This window comes from Lutjanus erythropterus, chromosome 15 (genome assembly GCF_056507025.1).
Source record: "Lutjanus erythropterus isolate fLutEry1 chromosome 15, fLutEry1.hap2, whole genome shotgun sequence".
NCBI classification, from domain to species: Eukaryota; Metazoa; Chordata; class Actinopteri; order Lutjaniformes; family Lutjanidae; genus Lutjanus; species Lutjanus erythropterus.
The window spans coordinates 28,477,422-28,501,929 of NC_139331.1; the positions used below are offsets into that span (position 1 = coordinate 28,477,422).

General features: G+C 38.1%; 1 protein-coding gene across 2 annotated transcripts; it reads left to right on the plus strand.

Annotated features, from left to right (window-relative positions):
* Nucleotides 1–1,485: 1,485 nt before the first annotated feature.
* On the plus strand, nt 1,486–23,577 carry fbxo25 (F-box protein 25). 2 transcript variants are annotated; one of them, XM_084737661.1, is made up of 11 exons: nt 1,486–1,603; nt 3,445–3,625; nt 12,924–13,027; nt 14,542–14,591; nt 14,704–14,796; nt 14,900–14,993; nt 16,468–16,652; nt 16,992–17,174; nt 18,549–18,692; nt 20,974–21,000; nt 22,664–23,577. In XM_084737661.1, exons 2-11 carry the CDS (start codon nt 3,498–3,500, stop codon nt 22,751–22,753), a joined length of 1,098 nt encoding a protein of 365 aa, XP_084593787.1. In that variant the 5' UTR covers nt 1,486–1,603; nt 3,445–3,497; the 3' UTR covers nt 22,754–23,577. The 2 variants fall into 2 exon arrangements, with proteins under 2 accessions (XP_084593787.1, XP_084593788.1); XM_084737662.1 differs by lacking the exon at nt 20,974–21,000.
* Nucleotides 23,578–24,508: the final 931 nt, after the last annotated feature.

A 24,508-nucleotide genomic window follows, 5' to 3' on the forward strand; every position in this document is an offset into this window, starting at 1 on the left:
GTCTCAAACCATCCAGTTATTGAAAGTAAAAAAAAAACACCTGGCCTCTGCAGTGCCTGATGGTCTTTATTTAGATCAAGACTGCCCGAAGTGGGGCGTTCAGACCAAAGCTGGCCCACCATAATGTTTGATTTCGCCTGCCAAATTTTTCTGGCTTTATTTATTCATTTATTTATTTTAATTGGAAGCTATAAAATGTTATTTATGCTGTTTTTGTTTGTCATCAAAAACATGTAGGTCTATTCTCCTGTCCATATACTTGGATGGGTTAAAGGCAAAGATTGTATCTGACTCAATAACTGTATTTTGTATGGTTATATATGTCACAATAAAGTTGACCTATATGAAGACTTCTGACTTGATTTGAATTTGTTCTAAAGCAGTAGTTCTCAAATAGAGGCTCGTGGCACACTTTATATCATTATCATAATATATAAAAAATATTTATTACAAAAGGCCTCACAATATTGTGCATTTATTCAGATTTTTAGCAGTCATTTTTCATCATTGTTACACAAACTATTTCCTTTCTACAGTCAATTTTGATAGACCTATAATATCCATGTCCCAGGCAAGGCCTGTTATTGTTCTTTTTATGTCTTTATTAGGCTTATGTTATATTAACTTTTTAAAATATTATTTTTTGTCTTTTTGCTTTTATTCAATAGGGACAGCTGAAGACAGACAGGAAAAGGGGTAGATTTAAAATAATCAGAATGCACATTTTATTTTATGTTTGCATAAAAGACACTCTTGTGTGTGTGTATGTGTTGACATGGTTCAAATACTTTTAATACATCTCTAATACCTTTCCATTATAAGCTGTGTCAAATTGTCACAAGGACATACATAAGGGTGGCTCAGGTATATTTATTTATATATTAATATATATTTATATCTTTTAAGGGTCCGTGGCTGAGAAAAACTGAGAACCTCTGTTCTAAGGAACATGAGCCCCTGAATAAAGACTTGCTCGGAAATGTTACTGACTTTCCCAAAAGACAAGTGTTTTGTTTTGTTTTTTAAAAAAAAAGACACTTAAACAGAAAAATATGCTGATAAAAGAATAATAATATGAGCTCATTCTCACAATAAAGGTTTTTAATGATACCATTGTGTATGTAAATCATAACCTGTGACCTAGATAAAATAGCATTATACTACAATTCTGAACTTGAGACTTGTTGATAAATTAATGTATTAATATATAACTTTATACTCTCTGATTACATCTGTTTTATAAATGTTCTTTAATAACCACATCATTAGTCAAACAGCTGCCCTGTGGTCGTGTTCACATCCTCCATCACAAAATCAAAACATAAGTACATGTGCGCAGTCCTCTGTCACGTGTAGAAGAAAGCCCCAACAAAACAGAAGGGATAAAAAAAGAACACGACTGACAGCCGCGGCCAGCCAATCGGCGACGCTACTCTGGGTAGCAACAAGATAAATACTCACGGCTCGTCCAATCAGAGCGCGGCAGGGGGCGGAGACGAATTCTAGTGTCCGCACTGTGTTTACTTCCGTCAATATTTCCAACACGGCAGAGAGACAAGAAACACAAGCAGGGAGAGACTGTACAACAAAGGAGTCGCTTCAGGTTTGTCTTTTAGACGTTTCATAGAAATCCACAACTCTATTACATCATGTTTGAGATTATTTATTGTCTTTCTGTCGTGTTTATATGCGTTGAACCGACTGACAGCTCGTGTATTCTTCATTTTTTACCGTTTAACGTTTGCTAATGCTGCTATTTTTTCAAATGCTCAAGGTAAATGCGTCAGAGTCACTGTCAGGTGTGTTATTAAAGCATTGTAGCTCAAAATGCTATCAACGTTTAACCTAAATATCATTTATATAGGCTCAATATAGATGCTGTATATAAATCTAATGGGCCTCTGGTTTATTTGGCAGCTGTTAGACAATAAGCTGATACGAACATGGAGTTTCAGGCTGCAGAATGAATCTGAGAAAGGCCATAATTATTTTATTTTATTTATTTATTTACTTTTTTTTCCCCGATTTAACCACTGCTTAAAATGTCACTGCATTTAGCATGGAAATATTTTTAAAATCTGAATAGGTTTGGTTTCAGCTCTCCTCTTTGAAATGCCCAGAAGGTCATTTTAGCAAACAATGTCAGAAACTTGACACAAACACTTGTCTGCCAGAGGTCTGATCGATTGATCATCCTCAGTAGCCCTGATGTTCACCTTTGAATCTTTCAATTTAATTTGAATTGTAGGGCTGCCGCTAACAGTTGTTTTGATTGTTGTTTAATCTGTTGATTATTTTCTCGATTAATCGATTAGTTGCTTGTAGAGCTGCACGATTCATCACAATCACAAGAAAATTGCAATATGGCCAAGTGCAATATTCAAATCACAGAACCAGTACCCAGTCACATTTTTCTGAAAAAGGAAAAACGAGCGATAAAACAGCATTATAATGAGGTACTGTAGTGCTGCACAGATGACCTGGCCTAAACATCTTTTTCTCCAGATGAAAGAAAACATGTCTGTTTGGTACAGACCTCAATAAATATGACATCATCACGATTTTACTTTATTTTTCTGTGAACATGAAAAGTGTAATGCAAACTGATCGTTTCCACTACTTTCCACTTATCACCGGTTCAGTCAAAACAATCGCAACATGACTTTTTTTCTTAAACCAGATTGTGCAGCCCTAGTTGCTTGTGCCATAAAATGTCAAAAAATTGTGAAAATTATTGTTTTCCAGAGCCCAAGATGATGTCCTCAACTGTCTTGTTTTGTCCACAACTCAAGCATGTCCAGTTTAATGTCATAGAGAACTGAAATATCCAGAAAATAAGATACTGGAATCAGAACATTTTGACTCTTTAAAAAAAAAAAGCCACTTATAACGATGAATCAGTCATGGAAATAATTGCAGTTTAATTTTATAGTTGTCATCTAATTGATTAATCGTTAGAGCTCTACCAAATTTCACCAATCCAAATTCAACTAGATTTTTGACTTAACTTGAAATTTTAAAGATGGGTACTTAGTCTGAGCAACTTGAAGTTTAGTTATACTACATAATGTCTTATATAGGCCTCTCTTTGCTTCCTATAGAGAACTATTAAACTGTCAAAATGTTGATAATAAAATTTAAATGCTATTTTGACCTTATTCTCAATGATATTTCAACTAAGGGTGGGCGATATGGCACTTAAGTAATATCACAGTATTTTAGGGCATTCTTTTGACATATTACTGTGGTTTATTGTACATCAGATCTCTTGTAACCAAACCACGTCCACACTACTGAAGTTGCTTCCCTTTGTGGAACTAACTCCTCCACCATAATATTGTCATTATCATGATGTGATGTGTCCTAATGTGGCAGCTAAACTTGGTTCTACCTTCCATAGCCCCAGAGCACAAAGATAAATCCTGCACTTTGTTAACCCTCCAGGTGTTTGGAGTGGCAGTGACCGTCTCTGCACACAGTCATCCGCCACAGCTAAAATGCCTTTCTTGGGAAAGGACTGGAGATCGCCAGGATGGATCTGGACCAAGACAGAACACGGCTGGAAGAGGAATGTCTTCTATGGACACGAGTTGGAAGATAACAACAGAGAGATTGACTTGAAAGAGTAAGATTATAAATCGTTACCCTTTGTTATCTACAGCTGCACCAATGTGGGTGCTGGTAAAATATCAGAGTCGCTGGTAGATTTCAGACACAAAATAATGATTTAATATTGAGTGGCTGTTGAATTTCAACACTTATCTGTCAGTGGCTGGTACAAGTTCACGTCTTAAAGGGTTAATTTCCTACCCAGATCTGCACAAAAACGTACTGTTAGATCAGCACTGTCTGTGTCAAAGTTTATATGCCTAACGAGTAATCAGTTTTTATAAGTGAACGTAATAGCTTACTGCAACTGATGCCTTACAGCTTCTACAAAATGCCCCACAGGGTTCAGCGTTAACCATGGCCCGGTCACCTGTGGCCACAAAAAGTTTTACCACAATACTGACAGTCTTCACTAACACAACGTTACAGTTCACAAACATCCAGATTCCTTCACACCTTTTGGTTCAACATACTAATAAAACCGATAATAATAAAATAATACCTAATGTTGAATAAAATTAAGTACAATCAAGTACATTTATTGCAATACAGCGTAAATAAATGCATTTAATATCTTTAAACCATTCTTAATCAAAAGCCAGGCTGAAGACATAGGTTTTAAGTTTGTGTTTAAACGTTTTGACACTTCCAGCTGCCCTCAGATCCTGTGTTGTGTTTGTACTGTAAATCTATTATGAACTTTTTAACTCTTGCATCTGATTAATATGCCCCATATAATTAAAAAGAGAAATACAACTCACACTTGAACTAATAAAAACTAAACAAAACTAAAACATTTTTAAACAATTCAAACTAAATTGAAATGAGCAAACTCAGTCTGGAAAGCACTGAAACTGAACTGATTGGAAAATAAACTAATGAAAAATACAAAACTATTATAACTCTGGCACTCAGTCAGAACATAATAATAACAGATTGTACGGATAAGGCCATAACTGCTCAGCGTCGGGAAGAAAAAAAAATCATTCAGTCGACTCTTATCAGGGCCATGGCAGAGTCTTTGATGAGATGATTTGCATCCCACAATTGCAGCTTTTGGTTGCCAAAGGGACGTCATGGCAACAGACAGAGTTGAGTACAGGGTTGGGTTTAGACACTCAAGAGGGTAATTTTACATGAGGCCAACTTGTCAGTGTATCCTGTTAGAGAAAAGACGAATATTCAAAATAATTGCCGTGGACGTTCTCAATTTCGCAGAGGAGAATGTTTCAGAGTTGACGTGAAGAATCTTAAAATTAATCTTCTATACTTCAGAATCTGAAGTATTGAGGTCAACTGGTTTTGTGTGTGAACTCTTTTGACTTTCTTCTGCTAACTGTCGAAGCAACACACACACACACACACACATTTAAAACAAGTCCCATAGTTACACTGACTTAACCTGCAGAGGCTTGTTGTTATTATTGACAACTGACAACCTGCAGATTCCCTTGTGTTGAGTAATTGTTCATGTTTTGGCTTTATGACAAGTGAGGTTTCAGTCATGGTAAAGCCTCAGGAAACAGGATTATACCTGGTGTCGGACTTCTTCATTTACTTAAAGGGATAGTTCGGGTTATTGAAGAGGGGTTGCATGATGTAGTTATCCATAGTCAGTGTTTTACCTACTGTAGATGATGGTCTGCGCGGCCTCAGTTTGGAGAAGCAGCACGAGTACCGGTGGAGGACGCTAAGCATGGAACTGCTGTGGACAGGGTCAGCAATAAAACAAATTTTAGCCACCTAAAAAATCAATATCAGTTTAAGTGTATGTTATATTTAGAATATTTTTACCACTTTACTTTGCCATCAAACAGCCTTTTCTGATGGAGAACCGCCGTTTGTAAGAGGTGTATGTATGTTTGTAGGACACTAAGTTATCTGCTAGGTGTCACCTTCGTACTTTGGGTCACAAATAGTTTTTTGACCACTACGCCGGCACGCCACACCGGGTGAAGCTTTTGTCGTTGTATTTGTGAATGTTGGATTTATGGATCGGGACATTGATTTTGTACTTTTGCATGTAACACAATGAAGACCAGTACGGTGAGCAATAAATTATCCATAAAAATCAGTGTCGAAGAAGTTAATAGCCTATCTATGCAGCTCCTCTGTGGCTTTAAGTTAAGGCTTAGCCACTGTACCTTTATATCACTTGCTCCCCTTCACCAGACTCCATTGGCAAAAACAATAATTTTACCTCCCAGAACACTTGTTGAAGTTGTTGGTCTTCTGCTGCCTTGAACGGTTAGTGTGTTTGTATTACTGTGTGACTTTGGTGTTTTGAAGGATCAAGTTTAGATTCACCGATCACTGTTTCTCAGAGCACAAGATGACGTCCTCAAATGTCTTTTTTTGTCCGCAAAGGACAAAAGATATTCAGTTTATTGACATAAAGGAGTAAATAAGCCAGAAAATATTCACTTTAAAGAAGCTGGGATCTGAGTTTTTTTTCTTTTGCTTTTTTGCTTAAAAAAAATACTGAAACGGATGAATCTAGCAAAATAGTGGTGATTTGTGTAATTGTTGCAGCTTTATACGTCAGGGCACAATGGAGTAAGCCTCCAGATAAAAATATGATAATAATAATTGTGAAACATAAAGCCTCTTTTCAGGAGCTCTGAAATCCTGCATAGTGTCGAGTCTGAGCAGTAAGTCGATAATGGACTTCCTGGAGTTACTTTTGGCTGCTGCAGCTTGTGAATCCTGTCACAGGGCTTTTTGCTCGAAGTTGTGTGACGAATGTTAACTCACCAGTTCTTCTGATAGCAGCACACGAGAATAACCTGAAGTTCAAACAATGCCTGTCATGTGCTGTTATAACACCGTCCCTCCCAAAGGCGTTTAGTGGGTTGAAAGACTTAAATGGCCACTGTTTGTTGAAAGCTGAACTAAAAACAAGTTCTGCTATTTCAGTCTTTCTGGTCTCTGTTACATGTGCCCCTGTGGGCAGTCTGGGTTGCCTCCCATCAGGAGAGCTCCTCTTGTTATCTGCAGGAAACATGTACTGTTTTGACGCATGCCAACTGGCAATGAGTAGTCAGGTAGAGTACAGGCAGAAGAGACGTTTTGGGTTTTTAGTTTGTTTATGCTGTACATGAATTAGCATTTATTCTCTTGTTAGCTTCAAATATGGATGTTTTGCTTTTTATTCTTCATGAAAATAAAGTACAGCAACAAACATTTGCTCAAAGTGACTTTTACTTCAGTTTTTCTCAAGTCAAAACACACCAACCATCTGTTGGGCTTCACTGTCTGAGTCAAGTGTCAAAACCTATAATGTGAAGCATTTATCAAAGGCTCCTCCCTCTTTAAGGAGGATGGACTGGAGCCAAACTTTGCTGTTCCTCGGGCTCCCATAACAACATGTGTGCAGTGTTTACAACCAAACAAGGCAGCTCATTTTGCTTGTAAAAACAGTAGCTATTGATATACTGACTGCAAAGCACAAAGTTGAATCTGTTCTCATTCTCCTCATGTTTTAATTGTGTATTCGAATCATTAGGATAATATCCCAAAATTAAAGTGGTAGATTTACCAGAAAAAACTTGAATATTCTAAAATAAATAAATAAATAAATAAAATAAAAGTGGTAACTTCATGAGAAAAAACTTTATTATTCTATGGCGCATTTACAAGAGAAAACCTCGAATGCTCTTTGACATTAAAGTGGTAAATTTAAGGGAAAAAAATTTGGTTGTTCTCTGAGATTAATGAGGCAATTTTACAAGAAAAAATATGGTTATTCTCTAAGATTAATGGTACATTTGCAAGAAAAACTCACAAATTTATGGGAAAAAACTTAATCATTCGCCAAGATTAAAGTGTTAATTTTTACGTGAAAAAATATGGTTATTCTCTAAGATTAATAGTACATTTACAAGAAAAACTCGCAAATTTACGAGAAAAATGAGCAAGTTTATGTTTATTGTCTGAGATTAAAGTGGTATGAGATATGTATGAGATAAAACTCACAAATTTAGAGGAAAATAATTTGGTTATTCTCTGAGTTTAAAATGGCAAATTTAGGGGAAAAAAACACTGTTTTTTCCCCTTAAATTTATGACTTAAATCTCAGAGGATTTTTGAGTTTTTTCTCACAAACTTAAGATGTTTCTCTTCCTTGTAAATTTGTTAGTTTTTCTGTAAATTTACCCTTTTCACTGATCTTTTTTAGACCTACTACAAGTGTTTTTTTAACTGGATATGAAAGCGTCTCAGTCTAATACTGATTCTTCTATATGACCTACGTGAGCAAACGAGACCATCTGGAGGAGATTGTGTCTTTCTACTTTGTTAATCTTAATGTCTGCCACCTGGTCAAATTCTTCTTGAAATCAGATGACGAAGAAGAAGTTTGTGCTTACATTTTCCCAGGCAAAGTTACAGTGAGTCATACGTTCAAAGGATGAAGGAGGAGATTGTTATTTAGCAAAGGGCCATGAATGAACAGAGCAGTGGATGCTGGCGTCCTGCTGGTGCTGACGGGGTTAAGGGTGGAATCTCAGCACCAGTTGGTGACATCTCCCTCACGTCACAGTGTCGCCCTCTCTATCGGTCAACAAAACCAACGGGACCTCACAGTGCCACATTAGCTTGTCAGCAGTCTTTTCATGAGAAGGCAAAGGACACAACATCAGACAATAACTGATGACTTCATCTGTTCAGACTGGCCGCTGTCCAAACGCAGCCTCACTCAGAAAGGCCAGTGACTTCATGCGACGGAGGTACACTTGGCAGAGAAAGAAGGGCATTATGATGGCCTTTAGCGTAGTACACAGTGTTACAGAAGTAGGTTAGACCATAATGTAACTTTTAATGTCAACCCAGATAGGTGCTGGAAAGTTGTGTGTCCACTAAATAGCCTCTGTTCAAGGTCTTTCTCTCTGACAGATCATTTATCTGACAGTAGCTATCTTTACATGGAGGCTAATATAGTATAACATTATATTATAATCAGTTTAAAGCCCCAGACAGAATAAAAATGTTCTGTATAAACACCTCAATTTGAATAAAAAGGCTCAAACTGACTCTGAAAATTCAATCGGTTGCAGAAGTTTAGTTTCAATTCTTCCAGAAAAAACAATCATAGGAAAATTATAGTATGTAAATGACTGAACAGGATTACTTTCTGGCAGTATTTTTTCTTTGCATGCCCTCCATCTTAAATACATGAGGACATACGTTTCTTCACTTCCAAAAAATGGCATCTTCCAAGCTGAACTGGACTGAACACATACGCTGTAGGAAAATAAGAAATAACAACCTGTTCAAATAAGTCTTTGAACAACTTAAACATTTCTAGAAAACTATGAAGATCGCCTTTTACAAGACTAAATTCCAAATCAACAAAAGTGGACCTGATTGCAATGTATTCACTACTTTTGTACATGTCAACAGTTATTCCCATCAAATGCGTCAGTGCATGTTAACACCAGACCGTATTAGACACACACCCACAAGAAAAAATACAAACACAATGTCCCTATGCTTTCCACTTGCCGGCGCCAGTTTTTGTGTCCATTGGGCTGGTTTTGTCACACAGACCTGGCAGCCCTGCTTGCACTACACAAACACATTCACTCAGTTGGAGTTGGAGTTTAGCAAAACTGAGTAGTAAATCTGGATTTAAAATGAATCAGAGCTCTTTTGCACAATTAAAAACTATTCTCAGTTTAGTAAATCCAAATGTAGCTATTTGAAAAAGTAAAAAAAAATAAAAAAAATAAAAATTCATAGCTGTCCAGACCTAGTTAGTATAAGAGGAAGAGAAACCGTTAGCTTTTGTCTGTATTTCTTAACATTGCATTGTTTGCGAGCTAGCTAAAAGGTTAACAAAACATATTGATTAATAACAGTGACAATAAATCCCTATATTTGCTAGCAAGGCAAAAAGTTTACAAAAACTTGTGTCAGAGAAGCTTTAATTTTTCCTCCTCAAGCCTTAACTTTATTCAAGGGTCTTAATTATTTTTCTCAGTCCATCTAAAAAAAAAACAGCTATTCTAAATGTTAAACCTACTCAAGTTTAAAGTTTTGGTGTAACAGAATTAATTCATTAATCGGGTTTAAAAATTAATCCCAGCCATAGTAAATGCTACTTGAATGCATGTATCTACAGAGAATAAGAGAAGTGTGACTAAAGCTAAATGTCAGCCAAATTCTCTTTTAGTTTTCTTCCTTATTCATGTTGACTTCCTACGTAACCCTCGCCCCTTTAGCTCATGTATTTCAGGATATAGTTTAAATATCCACAAATCCTTCTGAGCGCTCCTGCTGCTGTGTGATGTCTTTTATTGGCTCTGTGGAGGCCGGCGCTCCGCATGCAACCTGTGTAGAGCAGCCAGGCTATTGCATTCCTGTCTTGTAATTCAGTGTGACAGATCACTGCGCTCGCATGTGTGTTTGTGTGTATGCCTGTGCAATTGGATAAATGGATAGAGGCGAGGGATTACTGTAGAGCTCATTCACCCGAAATCAGTTGACTTCACAGTCAGACAAGCAAAGCCTTCACTTATGCTGGAGGACAAAAGAAATTAGTTTCTTCATCCCAACAAGCATGCGTGTTGAAATCACTGTGATATTTCCTCCAGCTTCTGAAATCTCATGAACAGTTCATAGCCCTTGTATTTTCCATCACAATAAATACCCTGTTGCATGTACTCTGGGACCTGTTGCAGTACCTGGTATTTGTTGCAACCATCTTATCAGTCATTATCTAAAGCACGGCCTTGTAATCAATTTGTTTTAAATGAAAAGAGTGTGATTTCATATGAGCTCCAGAGACAGAGTTCATTGTACCATGGTCCCTCTACTTTCCCCTCAAAAGGGAACCCAAGTGCACAGTTGGTGTAAAAATCACCACCAGCACTGAAAAAGAAAAAGAGGACAGTTTCTTCATGTGCCATTTCCTTGGTTGAATGCAACTCAGTGTATGCAGGTGGGAAGCAGTTTGTGTCCTTGTTGCTGCTCTAGTGATGCCTCGTAGTTGGGCTTGTGGTAAAAACGAATTCAGCTATAAACTATTCTGATAAATAATTAATCATTAAAGTATTTTTTTTCATGCAAAAATAGCAGAAAATGCTGTTTTCAGCCTCTGAGACATGGTCATTTCCTGCTTTTATTCGTTTATGCATATTAAAAGTGAATATCTTTGGATTTTAGACAAAAGGAGACATTTAAAGCCGTCATCCTTAACTTTTTGATTATAAGGCTGTGCTAATAGTTGGTTTTTGGGCACCTGTGCAGACAGAGGAGGGGTAGCTCTAAGACTTGCTTTCATCATCAGTGAATCTGCTGATTCATTTCGTGAGAAGTCTGTTTTTAAATTAAATCTCAGAAAATCATGAAATATGGTCTTCATAATGTGTTTGAGTACAAGAATACAGACTCACATGTTTGTTTCGGTCCCAACCTTCAGATATTGTCTTCCAAATATACAAAGAAAACCAGAACATCGTCACATTTAAGGAGCAGGAACCAGCAGATGTTTGCTATTTTGTGCTTGAAAAACGATTAAAAAGATTAACCCACTACCACAACCAGTTGCCAGTTATGCTGCATTCACATGGACTCGGGCAGACGGCGAACGGCAGATGGACAACAGCTTCTGGACGGTTCAGGAAAACAAACAGTCCAACCGAATGGCAGGACAGCCAAACCAAACACGCATGGCGATATGTTGCTATGGTGATGGTGAAGCACACAAGGTATACAAGTCAGTTTACTTCTCTATTGCAAAATTTAAATAAATATTCAATTCCCTCTAAAACGTAAGGTCATCGTGAAAGGAGAAGTTAAAATATTTAAACTTTGGACGGCAGCCATCTAATGTCGCCGTTGCAGATATTCTCTGCCAGCCTCATCTGATTTTAACATTTTGCTGAAGTCACCTACAAAAGATAAGTAGTTTGCAGTCTGCCATCTGCCTGAACACATGTGAATGCACCATTAACTTTCTGCCTGTCGACTAAGCAATTAATCCTATTTTTACTTCATTTTTAGTACATTTCCCTTTGCGTTGCTACTTTTTGTGCTGCTGTGTCAAATCAGTTTTTTAAAATCATGGGACTAATTGATTCAGCTCTATAGCTCTCTAAGTCCTCTCTGTGAAACTTTTTTGAGGATATGAAAAAAACTGTCTACAGGTTATTTTGAATTTGTCCAGAATAAGGAACAAAAACACTCTTATTTTGAAATTTGCAAGCTGTATTATTAACTATGCAGCATTTCTATTCCATGGACAGTCTTTAGCTTCAGCACCACAACTATTAATAGCTTGTGACACGTAAAAGAAATGAAAACACACATTATTTCACAATCAGCTGACCCAAATATTGTGCTTCCAGTGTTGCCAGTTGGGTGCCCAACTTCAGCCAGAGGATTATAAATGCATGGAGAGTCAATTACCAGTCCGGTTCAGCCCTTTGATCTGTCAGTTAAAGGTCATTAGAGGATACCTTGTTGCAGAGGAACAGATCTTAGTACAGGTGATTTTTAATTTTGTTTGCATTAGATGAAAATGCAAAAAAAGGACAGTAGTACTACTCTGCAAAGAGACCTGATTCAGTCTCATGAAGCATGTTTATTCACGTGCACAGACCCTCATAAACACATCCATATATAATATGTGTCCAGTAAACGAACATGTGCTTCCATGTTTCACATTTTGGTTTCTTTTGGAGTTGAACCAATTCAATCCTCCTGTGTCAACACGTGTCAAGTAGAGGTCAGCTGCCAAAATGTTAAGATCTACATTATCAGTAATAACAAGGCGGCTCATCAATCATGCCAACCCAGAATAGCAGCCAGAAATAACAGGGATCGGATAAAGATCTCATAATGTTTGGCCTGTTTTCTGAGAAAAGACTGAGTCACATCTATGATTCTGTCTCTCAGGCTCTGATAAATGTCTGCCATCTGCTGTGTTTCCTCCACCATACTGTAACAAACACTGTGAATCTGTATAATTTAACATCTTGATCAGTCTGACTCATGTTATGTCTGTTAAAAAGGCTTGAATATACAGACATTTTCCACAATTACTTACCCCACATTTAAGTGGCTCTTATAACTATTACTTTCTGACTTCCTGTGCATTAATAATACTGCAGCCATTAAACTGCCTTAGACCCATCATGCTGTGCAACAGAGCGACTTGCAGGACATCAGTAAATAGTCACAGTCTTCTGCAGAGCAGCAGAACGGACTCTTTAGAGCAGCTTATAATTGCATTGTGTTTCAGGTGCACTAGTGGTCACACTCGCATGCAATGCTATTAACAAATTCCTCCCATGCTTCCTCTGTCCAAACAGGCTCTGCAGCGACAACAAAGAGAATCTGTTCGTCGGGGATGTGTGTGAGCTCGCCACCACAAAGAGGAAAAAGGACATCTACAACAATAACACCAAATCTCAATGTGAGCCTCAGCAACACATGATCACCATTTTGGCTTTGTGAAAGGGTTTGTGGCATGAAAATTAAAAGGTCCTTTGTACAAAAAGACAGCAGAAATGCTGGTAGGCACAGGTTATAATTGCAGTGAAGGGACCTCCACTTATTGACAGCTTTGTTTGAATTGAGATTTATTAGACAGGTGTGCATAAGCCCTGACCTGTGTGTGCCTGGTATGCAGGTCCCTGACTGGACATGTGAGCGGTACATATGGATTCAAATCCTGTTGAAGCCTCTTTGTCAACAGGACCTGAGGCATAGCTCAGCTTGAAAGTAGTTTGACATGTCAAACTAGTTAAAAAACTTTTTGGATTGTTTGTTTTGTCCGCTTCGCTCCCCTCATATTTAGTCCCCTGTCTGCGTTCTTCTCTGAGTCTTCTCATCTCAGCAAATTCCCACGTTTAATTTAGGCTGCGTGTCGATCAGCACAACAAAAAGCAGCATCATTTTGTGATTATCGCTGATGTTGTCTTTGCTGTAGCTGTTTTCAATTAAAGCAATAATAATGCGCTCACAGCTGTTTGACTTTTCCAGATCGTCAGTTTCTCTGCCTTTAATTTCACATGTCATCTTTCTTTTTTATCTTCCTTCTCTCACCCATTAAATCAAAACTGACTGCGAAATCCAACATTTTGAAACAATTTGTTAGGCACAGTAAGACCGATATAATGCGGTCACAGGTTTGTGTTTATAGAGTGTATTTTGCAACAGCTTCGAACTGAACTATCTGTAAATATATAATATATATAAATTGATTTATACAGTAGAGGGTACAGGTAAAATAAAAGAACGACATGTTCGGGCTGCACCATGTCAAACACATATTGTGATTGGCCATTGTCCTAAATATAGTTGCGATGTTTGTTCATTTAAAAAATTTAACCTTGCAGTCACGTCCCATTAACCTCCATCTAAAAGGACAGGAGCAGTTTGAAGATTGAATGTTGGTAACATGTCTCAAGATTATTATTAAAAACTCTGTTTTCTGCTGTTTGAATACCAGAGCACATACAGAGGATTGCCACAAATTTATCAACACATAACGCTTATCATGATAACTACTTCTGTTGTAGGATACAGTATATTGTCCGAGAAATAATTGCAATCAATGTTATTGTTGTCATTTTATGCAGCTGATAATATTATAGCATAATAATGGAATTACACCCAAGAGCAGTGAACTTCTAATTCTTGGAGAGAGACATTGGAGTTGGAATTAAATCTTCCTAAATAAATAAAACATTATCTGGGGTTTGGTGAAACTGTTGCAGAGGGAAAAATAGTGAGCATATGGTAAAACAGATTGTAATCTACAAACTATAGGCTTGAAAAGTTAAACGTAAGATGATGTTCTCTTTACAAAGCAGTTACTGCAGAGCTCTTGCATTACATTTCACAGATGTTCAACCATTCAACAGTATGTACATTTACACCAAAACACTTGTGCTCCAATTTATTGTTTTTGTTTTCCTTGTCTAGTTGTTTTCAGGGATAAATGGATCTACGTGCAGAAAGGGAGCACAAAAGAAGTGAGTGCTGCAGCTATTACGAGATTTTTCTCAGCTGATTTATTTACAGCTGAATTAATTTGATTTTTTTTTTTTGATAAAAATGTGAGTGTGTTTTCATGTTGACCCACAGCGTCATGGATACTGCACGCTCGGTGAAGCCCTCAACCGTCTAGACTTTTCCAGTGCCATTCAGGACTTGAGAAGATTCAACTATGTGGCAAAAGTGAGCGGTGATGGTCACACATGTTGATCAAGAATCGTTCTGAAGCTGTTGTACGACTTGTCCCAATGAATCTTCCTCCAACTGTCTTGTCTCTGTCCCATAGCTTTTCCAGCTAATAGCCAGGTCTCAGCTGACCTCTCTGAGTGGAGCTGCCCAGAAAAACTACTTCAACATACTGGAGAAGATTGTAAGAAAGGGTAAGGAGACCTAATATTAGATGTGATATCTTCACATCTAAATTTATATTTTTCTACTATATGTTTCTAAATGTTTTGTCATTGATTGATTGCAACAGGTGGGGTATGTCACATGGGTTTATCAGGTGGATTATTGGCATTTAAGATGGCATCCCTCTGTATGTATCAGAAGTTTGAGAAAGAGCCTCTTGCTCTAACTGTCACTAGGTAATAAAACCAGGAGCTCCTTGGTGTATTGATCTGTCTCTTTGAACTTTGTCATATTGTACAAGTTGACATTTTTCCTGCAGTCTTTGTGGTGTCAGAGCTCGTTGTCGCACCCTAGACTAATTTTACCTCTTGTTGTGTTGGTAAAAGTAGCCTTTTTACATAAAGAACATGTCTTTAGCAACTTGCAAGACTCTGAGCAAGCAGGAGATGTTGTTTCTCAGGCTACTGTTTAGTCACGGCAGTGTTATTGCACTCAATGCCTAACCACAAAACCAGTAGGACCAGTGTGCTCCGTCATTATGGGGTTGTGTTGCTTGGTGGAGCAAAGTACAGACGCACTCTGCCACATGTCTGTGATTCAGCTTATATGGTAAAAGAATCTGCAGTGTTCATTTGAAACTTTGGTTATAAGTAAACATCAGTCTGTTTTTCTTTTCGGTACTCTCATAAAAATGGCTTTTCCTTGCCCATCTAATTTACTGTTGAGCCACCTTTGTATTAGGATGCCACCTTTTTTTACACCAATAACTTTGTGCTTACTTTCCCTATTTTTTTCAATTGTTTATGATCCAGTGACTCCAAATACCAAGAGGACTAATATTAGGCAGTTAAGATGCACTTGATTTATTGATTTTGGTGCTTCTTCTATTTTATCTTTTTCATATTTTTAGTTAAAATCCAGCATTTTTGACCCATCTGTTGGTACCTGTTCCTTTCCATTTATTTTCTTTTATCAAAAAATAGAGCTAGCAGTGTGAAATGTGCACAGAGAGATTGCACAATCTGCAACTGGGTGTTTTTCTGTTGATTCCTGTGCCACAATAAACAGTTTCGTCTTTCAAAACATGATTTTGTCACTTAAGCACACCGTGTACGCCGTGCATGCCACACATTTTCCAGCCTTTGCCACATTTGTCTCAAAAACATTGAGGGAAAACCCTGACCCTGCATTCCAAATAACATACTTTTTTTTTTCTTTTTTTTTTTTACATACTGCAGCTGCCCTTGCACAGTACAAACTGCAGCATGCAGTATGAATACAACTGGGACATATTACTTCCTCGTAACATTAGGCCTTTAACTTCGACCTTCTTGCTCATACACCCATCACAAAAACTTGTGGATCAAACGCTGGCTGGCATGTTGCAAAATGTGACCAGATGCAGTAGAGCATCCTGGTATTTTTGGCATACTTTGGTTGCGAATGTCTTCTTTTTACCTAAAATATTGTATCGTCTTTTTTGTTTTTTTTTGTTCGTTGTAGTTCTGGAGGACCAGTACAATCCACGCCTGGTCAAAGAGCTGCTGCACGACCTGAGCTCGACGCTGCACAGTCTGACCATCCATGTCGGCAGGTGTGTCCTCGTGGGCAATGTAAACATCTGGTTGTGCCGACTGGAGACCATTCTCAAATGGCAGCAGCAGCTCAACAACCTGCAGATCCCCAAGGTATGTCATGTGCGTTTTCCACTGTAGCCCATCTCAAAACTTGTTTCAGCATGCCTGTATGTAAATGTGACTTTTAAAAAGGGAAGTGGGCTAAAAATGTGAAAGCCTTTGTGGCCACATGTGCCGTAGGTATGTATCTACTGTTCCCACTTGAATTATTTAATGAGTGAGGAACATGAAATATGGAAGAGGAAGTCTTGGCAACTTATCTGTTGGAACTGGTCATTTGATTTCGTTCTCAGTGGGAAACCGCTTACTTGATCGCAAGTTTTTCTTCCTTGAGTGACTCTGTACAGTCCAGCTCTGACTTAAATGTGTTGCTCTTGATTGTCTCCTCAGCAAGTGTACAACGGCGTGTCATTCAACGACTTGCCGCTACACATGCAGAACAAGATCCTCTGCAAGTTATCTGATGCCTATGACATCATTAACCTGGGACAGACCACGCCCACTCTGCACTACCTCAGTGAGAACAGGACGCTGTGGAAGAAACTCTGCCACTTTCACTTCTCAGACAAAAATGTGAGAGAAAGACATTTAATTTAGTCACATGGAAAATGTTTTCAGCTAAATGTATTTGATTATCAGTTTTGAAAGGGACATACAAACCACAATTCTTTTTAACTTTATTATTATTATTTTTTAATAAATATAGACTCATACTCAAGTTGGGACTGAAAAGACAGAACAGACAAGCACAGATGGAGTGAGTTTCACCACTTTGAGAAAAACTGCGTGGACAAATAGTCCAAATAGTGCAGAACGTTTCTCAACATACAATTGAAGGAATTTAGGGATTTCATCATCTACAATCTATCTGCACTCAAGGGGCGAGGCTGAAAACCAGCATTGAATGTCAGTGACCTTTAACCCCTCAGAGAGCACTGCAAATTAAAACCCACATACTACATGGGCTCAGGAACACTTTGCATCCAGCAGCCATCCAACTTTGCCATCTAGACAACGTCTTTTTCACAGACGTCCCTGCTTATTTCAGCAGGACAATGCCAAGACACAGCAGAATCAGAAACAGTTTTATTACCAAGTAGGGTTTCACTTACAAGGAATTTGCTGCAGCTTGTTGGTGCATAACAACAAACATAATACTAAAAATATAAATAAAGATTAAGACAACTATGGCCAGTTAAAAAGAGCATAAATAGAAAAAACAGGGAGTAGTCAATATTCAGGGAAAAAACTGAGATGTAAAAAACAGCAGTTACAACAACGTGGCTAAGTAAAAGAGTTCAGACAGGCCTGTCTGCAGTCCAGACCCCACTGAAAATTACTGTTGAACACCTGAAGCTATATATCGAGCAAAAATGGGAAAGAATTGCAGTTAGTTAGTTAGTTAGTGTCCTCAGATACGAAAACCTTACTGTGTGTTGTTAAAAGAAAAGGTGATGCATCACAGTGGTAAACATGCTCCTGTCCCAACTGTTGTGTGACATGTTGCAGAATGAGTGTATATTTACAAAAAAATAATAAAGTTAATCAGTTTGAACATTAAATATCTTGTCTTTGAACTGCATTCATTTGCAGATCATCACATCCTGTTTTTATTTATGTTTTAAGAACTTTATGGGAGTTGTGGTTTATACTTAAAACTTCCAGTATTGGTTTGCGGTTGAGCGTCCAGAAATGAAGTAGTTTTCGTGTTGACCACTAGAGGGCAGAATTGCCACAGTTTCCTCACAGTGATCTGTCTCTCTATCTCTCTCACACACACACACACACAGTCTCACACATATCGTATTAACACCCACTCAGGCTCGGTGTTAATGACAAATTATCCTTAACTGTGTCTAATTACACTTTGTCCCACTTATAATTACATTCTCCTCCCCTGTGTTTTAGGGCGTTTTAATTCTGTGTTTGCTTTCCATCTGTGTGCAGTTCTGTAGGAATCTGGTCCTGACCAACAGCGATAACGTGGACTGGAAGCTGATGTACTTCACCCTGCAGAAACATTATCCCATGAAGGAACAGTACGGCGACACCTTGCACTTCTGCAAACACTGTAGCATCCTCTTCTGGCAGGTAAACACACACACCTGCAAACACACTGATGTCACGTAGGAAACCCCATATGAATAACCAGTGCTGTTCATCAGAAGTAGGTTATAGGTTGAACATTACATTGGAGGAGAATAAATAGATTTCTACATGGAATAATAGCACTGCAGGTAAGAGGGAAAATTTGATTTTGGGGTGGACTGTCCCTTTAAAAGAAGGTGACAACAGCGTTGTGCACTGTAGCTTAGTAGAAGCAGAAGCAAAGAGAATGTGTATATATTAAATTGAATCTGCTCTGTTCAAAGAGATGTTTCTCACAGGCCTGATATCTCTTAAACCACATGTGTATCAGACACAAAGTCTATCAAATCAGTGTCAACTTTGTACCAGAACGTGTTGTCTTTCTTTGGCCAAAGAGACAAAACATCCATTATCGGGCTAAAGAGACAGTAGGATAATCAGTGGTGTTATCAATGATATTAATCATACACAGTAAGAGAAGAAGTGGACAGCTTCATGCCTTAAACCTGCATTCTTTCTAGTGGCCAGCAGGGAGCGACTCCATTGGCTGCAGAAAGAAAACTGACTGTGTGGAGTGTAATGAGAAAATGAACCCACTTCTCACTTGATGTCTGACCTCAGTAAAAGTCGTCAATACGGCACGATATTCGATTTGTAAATTATGGTTCCAGAGTAGTTCATCCCAAAATAAAAATTCAGTCATCATCTACTCACCCTCATGCAGACTGAAGGTCAGGTTTAGTCTTTAAGTTCACAAAACACTGCTGGAGTTTCACAGGAAAACAGCACTGCAAAGTCTCCCAAACGGCTGAATGTTGACCAGTTCGCAAATGCAAAAAAAACAACAACTGAAAACCTTTTTTTAAATGTCTCCATACTGCTCATCTGGTGTAATCCAAATCTCCTAAAGTCCTAAAGATTTAGACTAAAGACATGGTGGAAATGACGTCTTTCAAGTCAACTGAACATGTCGGGGCTTTAGGACACTTGGATTACAATAGACAAGCCGTATGGAAGCATTTCATGTTTTTTTTTTTCAGTGGTCTTTTTACGTTTCAAAGCTGGTCACCGTCTACTTAAATCATTTGGGAGATTCTGCAACGTGTTCCTGAGAATCTCCAGCAGTTTTACGTGAACTAAAAAACGAAACCCGACCTTCAGTCTGCATGAGGGAGAGTAGATAATGACCGAATCCCTGTCCCTTAATACAGCTGCTCCTCTCGTCACCCAGCCTAAGTCTGCAGTTCTCAGCCTGTGTGCTGTGTCTGCTCTCATTGGCTGTAGCTGGCCCATGGCTCCTCGAGTTGTCCCTGACACAGCCAGATATTAAACCTACTCGATATCTATCTGGGCGCCAGCGAGGCGCTGCTGAACCCTTGCTGAGCTCTGCGTCGCGTCTTTGAACAGGTCACACATCGCCATCCTTGCTCACGGGCGTGCTCTACGGGGGTTGTCAATGATATCCAACATCTGTTGGCGACTGGAAACTAAAATCACAGTGTGGCTTTGGCTTAAGGTGTAATATGAAAGAAGTCGCGACCAGGTGACAGGGTCATCGCACCACCCAAATTTGCAGTACATCACCCACCACCTCTCACTGCACATGTTCAGGTTCCACAAAAAAACAAGATGATAACCCCCACATCCAATATACTGTCAATAATACTAATTAAAGGTCCGCCAGAGTCAGGGTGCTGCTGTTGTGCATGTCGGCTCACTTGAAAGCCTCCGCTACAAAAACTGGACCATAATATCACCTGTGTTTCCCTGCTATTTAATATCAATATGGCCACTGTGGAAAAAGGTCTGTTACAGATGAAATAACTGTTAAAACTTCAGGCCTGTGTGAAAAAAAAAACCCAATGTTCTGATTATACAACAGGAACAACTGAGTCACACATATAGACATACATTATGACTGATGGTAATCCCTGTTGATGGTAACAGTGGATTCTGTTCATGTATACGTGGTGCTCAGAGGTCAAACAGATGACTTGTTTGAGATCTTATCTAAAACCATGTGAAAAAAAAACAATGATCTCATTTTTCAGACTTTGAGTTAATAACTTCAGGGGAAGACTGGGATGAAAAATTCTGCTGTTCCTATAGTTTCTTTCCTCCCTCCTTGTGATTATTTACTACCCGCGAGCTCGTAATCCTCCTTGACTGGGTCCTCCCTATGCTTTTTTATTATACTTCACTTTTTAACCTGCGTCCCTCTCCTTGCTTGTCTCCCTTCCTTCCTGCCTCCTCTCCTGGTCCCCCCTCTCCCTGATTCCCTAAGGATCGCCACCTGGCTTTATTATTCAAGGTACTTTCTGTCCCGCCGTGCCTTTGTGTTTCTTCAGTTGCCAGTCTGTCTCATGTTTCCCAGATGATCTGATTTATAACTTATCTTTGTTTCCATGTGTCAAGCTCTATCTTGTGCTGTTCTGTTTCACTTGATATCATCGCATTTTGCTCGGGGTGTGTTTAGTAAACATTGACACTCTTTCCACTGACTTTTAGTGCCCTATAACCACATTCCTAAAAAAAAAAAAAAAAAAAAACTTGGTGTGTTTGTTGTTTTATATATTTCTCTGAATATTGAGTTCATGTGTCTGGAAGAAAACTGTCTGTTGTCATTTAGTTTAACCAACACAAATGTTTTTCTGTGTCAACTAATGTCCAGGGTCAGGTTGCACCAGCTATTTGTAAATCCAACATTAAATTAATGAACAAAGTCCTTCAAACTAAACTTTACTACTCTACTAAACTTTAAACTTCGTGGTATTTTTAAATCTGTGCCCTATTTTTTACATATTTAGGATACTAAATCACTGATTGTGACAAAAAGTTTACAGTGGATCGCCTCAGTTTGGAGCCACAAAACAGACTGCAGTGGCTTCAATGTAATCCATGTGGGATATTGCGCCTGTCAAATTATGTCCACCAAAAGTTCTTGTTTTTTACACTGACAGGCTCAGATTTTCTTTCTAAGTGTCTGACAACATTATGGAAAGGATGCATGTTATCTACACAGAGGTTGACCTTTTCAAATCACCCTTTTCTGACGAGTAACTGAAACGGTGAGGCCCGAATCGCTCTCTTCAAAACCACCAGACTCTTTTGACAAAATTTAAATTATCATAAAAATTATCATTTTACCTTGCAGAATATAAGAGTTGTTGGTCTGCAGCTGCCTCAATCGGTTAGTTTTCAACATGTTATTTTTGATCCGAAGTAACATGTGAGAGCACCAAAATAAAATAAAAATATAACAACATAGTTTCAAGATTTGTTTCTCATATTGCTATAACAAATGATGTCTTGAATTTAAATCAACCCAAAGTTACAAAGCTATATCACACTGGGTAGATGTTTCTTCAGTGTGTTCGCAAAAAGGACAAGACTTATCAACAGTCACATGCAGTACCAGTCAAAAGTTTGGACACATCTTTTTATTCAGTGTTTTTTTTCCTTTTTTTCTACATTGTAGATTCATACTGGAGACATAAAAACTATAAAATATGAAATTAAATGGAATTATTTAGTGACCAAAAATGTGGAGAAAAAAGCCAAAATATGTTTATATTTTAGATTCTTAAAGATTTTATAACAACATTATTATAAAATCTTTGATTGCGAGTGAAGAAGACAGTTTGTTGACAGTTTTTTGCTTTTTATTGTCGACTCATGATCTTCGTCTACACGCTACGCTGTCGACCTACAACTGTGCAAAAGATTTAATGCCCTCGGATGTTTTAGATTCTTAAAAGGAGCCACATTTTGTTTTGTTGACAGCATAATCAGAACCATTTAAACCAGAATCAATCCACTTAGTAAACAGTTTGAACTTACTAACAGCTGATGCAACCAGCTCCAGTGTCCTGCGTCAGCTTTCTGTGTGTGAACTGTGTGTTTACAGCAGCTCCTCCTCTGGTCTCCTGGTTTCCTCTGCTCTTTGTAACGTTGTGGTTGCTGTTTCGTTCCAGGACTGCGGCCACCCGTGCTCAGCCAACGACCCCGACAGCTGCCTCATGCCCATCTCTCCGCAGCACTTTATCGACCTCTTCAAGTTCTGAAAACCCTCCACGTTGCTCTTGAGGCGAGGCGTCCGTTTACCCTCGCTCCCGACCCGAGAGATGTCGTTTACCCAAATACAAAGGGCTTCAACTGAACGAGACGACTTTTTTGTGTCTTCATTTTCCTTACGCACAAATGTTTCCATAGCGAAGATTAAACATCTATCTTTGATTCTGAGAATGTTGGCGATGGGTGAAATATAAAAGGACCTTTGATGTTTTTGTCCTTGTGCACAAGAAAAGGCTACAGAGAAAAAAATAATATGTAAATGTGGTATGAATATATGAGAGGATTTATATGTAAAAGGAGTTGTAGCATGTTTATGGTAGGTAAGTGATGATAGGTCATGTTTTTTTTAATTAATGAAAAAAGGTAAACATTTACAGTGTGGCAGAAAAGACGACTCGAGTGTTACTTGTTTATTTAATGGAGTTAAACTTTTCTGCTTTTTGCTCTGTTCCATTTTGGTGGTATTTTTCCTGCAATAACTGAACGCATGTCGTGTTTGAGTCTCTGTTTACAAACTGTATGTCGTCCTTTGTGAATTCTTGCTGTGCTTCGTGTACTGTACATTGGAGGCGTCGACACTAAGAGAAAATAATGTAAAAGTCCATTAGCCGTGCAGGTTTTTACAATCTACTTTTGTCAGAACTGTCAGGTGACAGAGGAAATGTAAAACATTATTTATGGGGAAAAGAAGTTTTGTATCCTTCCTTCAACTTTTGTAATATTCCTCCGCTGCTCCCATACTCTTGATGGTACTACCACGACTTTTATGGGACAGGAACTAGCTATATAATAATTAAATATTTCTAAAAACCTGTTTCTGTTCTTCATTTTATACTGCACCGCAGGGAATTATTTGGCCCGTTGTTCTATTTCATCACTTGGGTTTGAATATCATTCCAACTAAAACAGCAACACAAAAATGTGGAAAAGTCCCACCCCTGTTTTGCTCTGTGCTCCAATTCAGGTAGCTTGGCACCTCAGTCGTCTTTCTCCTTTTCCTGTTTCCTGTATTTAAATATGCTATGTACTCGGCTAGTCTATGTTTAAAAGAAAAAATACGATCAGCAACAATACTCAGGTAGGCTGTGGCTTTAAACAATGCTCAGTTGGTACTAAGTGCCTACATGCCTTAATGCACTGAGTTGCTGCCCTGTGATTGGCTGATTACATTCTTGCATTCACAAGCAGTTGAACAGGTGTTCCTAATAAAGTGGCTGTTGAGTGTATAGAAACAATACCATTGCTGTTTGCATTCAAACATTGGCCCACATACTGCGCTTATAGCAATGTATGATCATAGTTATAAGCATTTATAAATATTCAGAATGTTTTTTTAACAGTAATCAACACATTATAAAGTATTTTGTATATATACCTCAAGTATAATTAAATTTAATAATTTCTGGTCATATTAATGTTAATTATTGTATGATTATAAAATCATTGTGTTGTATTAAAGCTGTTTGAATGTCAGTGACCAGCAATTATTAAGTATTAGAATATTTAACCTTATAAGTAAGAGACAATGATAATAATACAGTGAGCAGGTCGTTATTCTCCTTTAATAATGGATCTTGAATCACTCTGCTGGGGTTTATTTTGTAATAATGGTCTGTTCACTGTACATTATCTCACTTATTACGCACCTTCTTACTAAAAATAATTAATAATGTGACACAAAATATCAATTTACAAATGATGTCACTGATATAAACATTATTTAATTGCTCTCCTAAAGTCTATGA

Bases quoted from the DNA above. Each gene is read 5' to 3' on its own strand.
- fbxo25 (XM_084737661.1), top strand. From the start codon at position 3,498: ATGCCTTTCTTGGGAAAGGACTGGAGATCGCCAGGATGGATCTGGACC. The intron at 14,592-14,703 runs GTGAGTGCTGCA...GTTGACCCACAG, and splicing joins AGAAAGGGAGCACAAAAGAA to CGTCATGGATACTGCACGCT. The intron at 21,001-22,663 runs GTACTTTCTGTC...GTTTCGTTCCAG, and splicing joins ACCTGGCTTTATTATTCAAG to GACTGCGGCCACCCGTGCTC.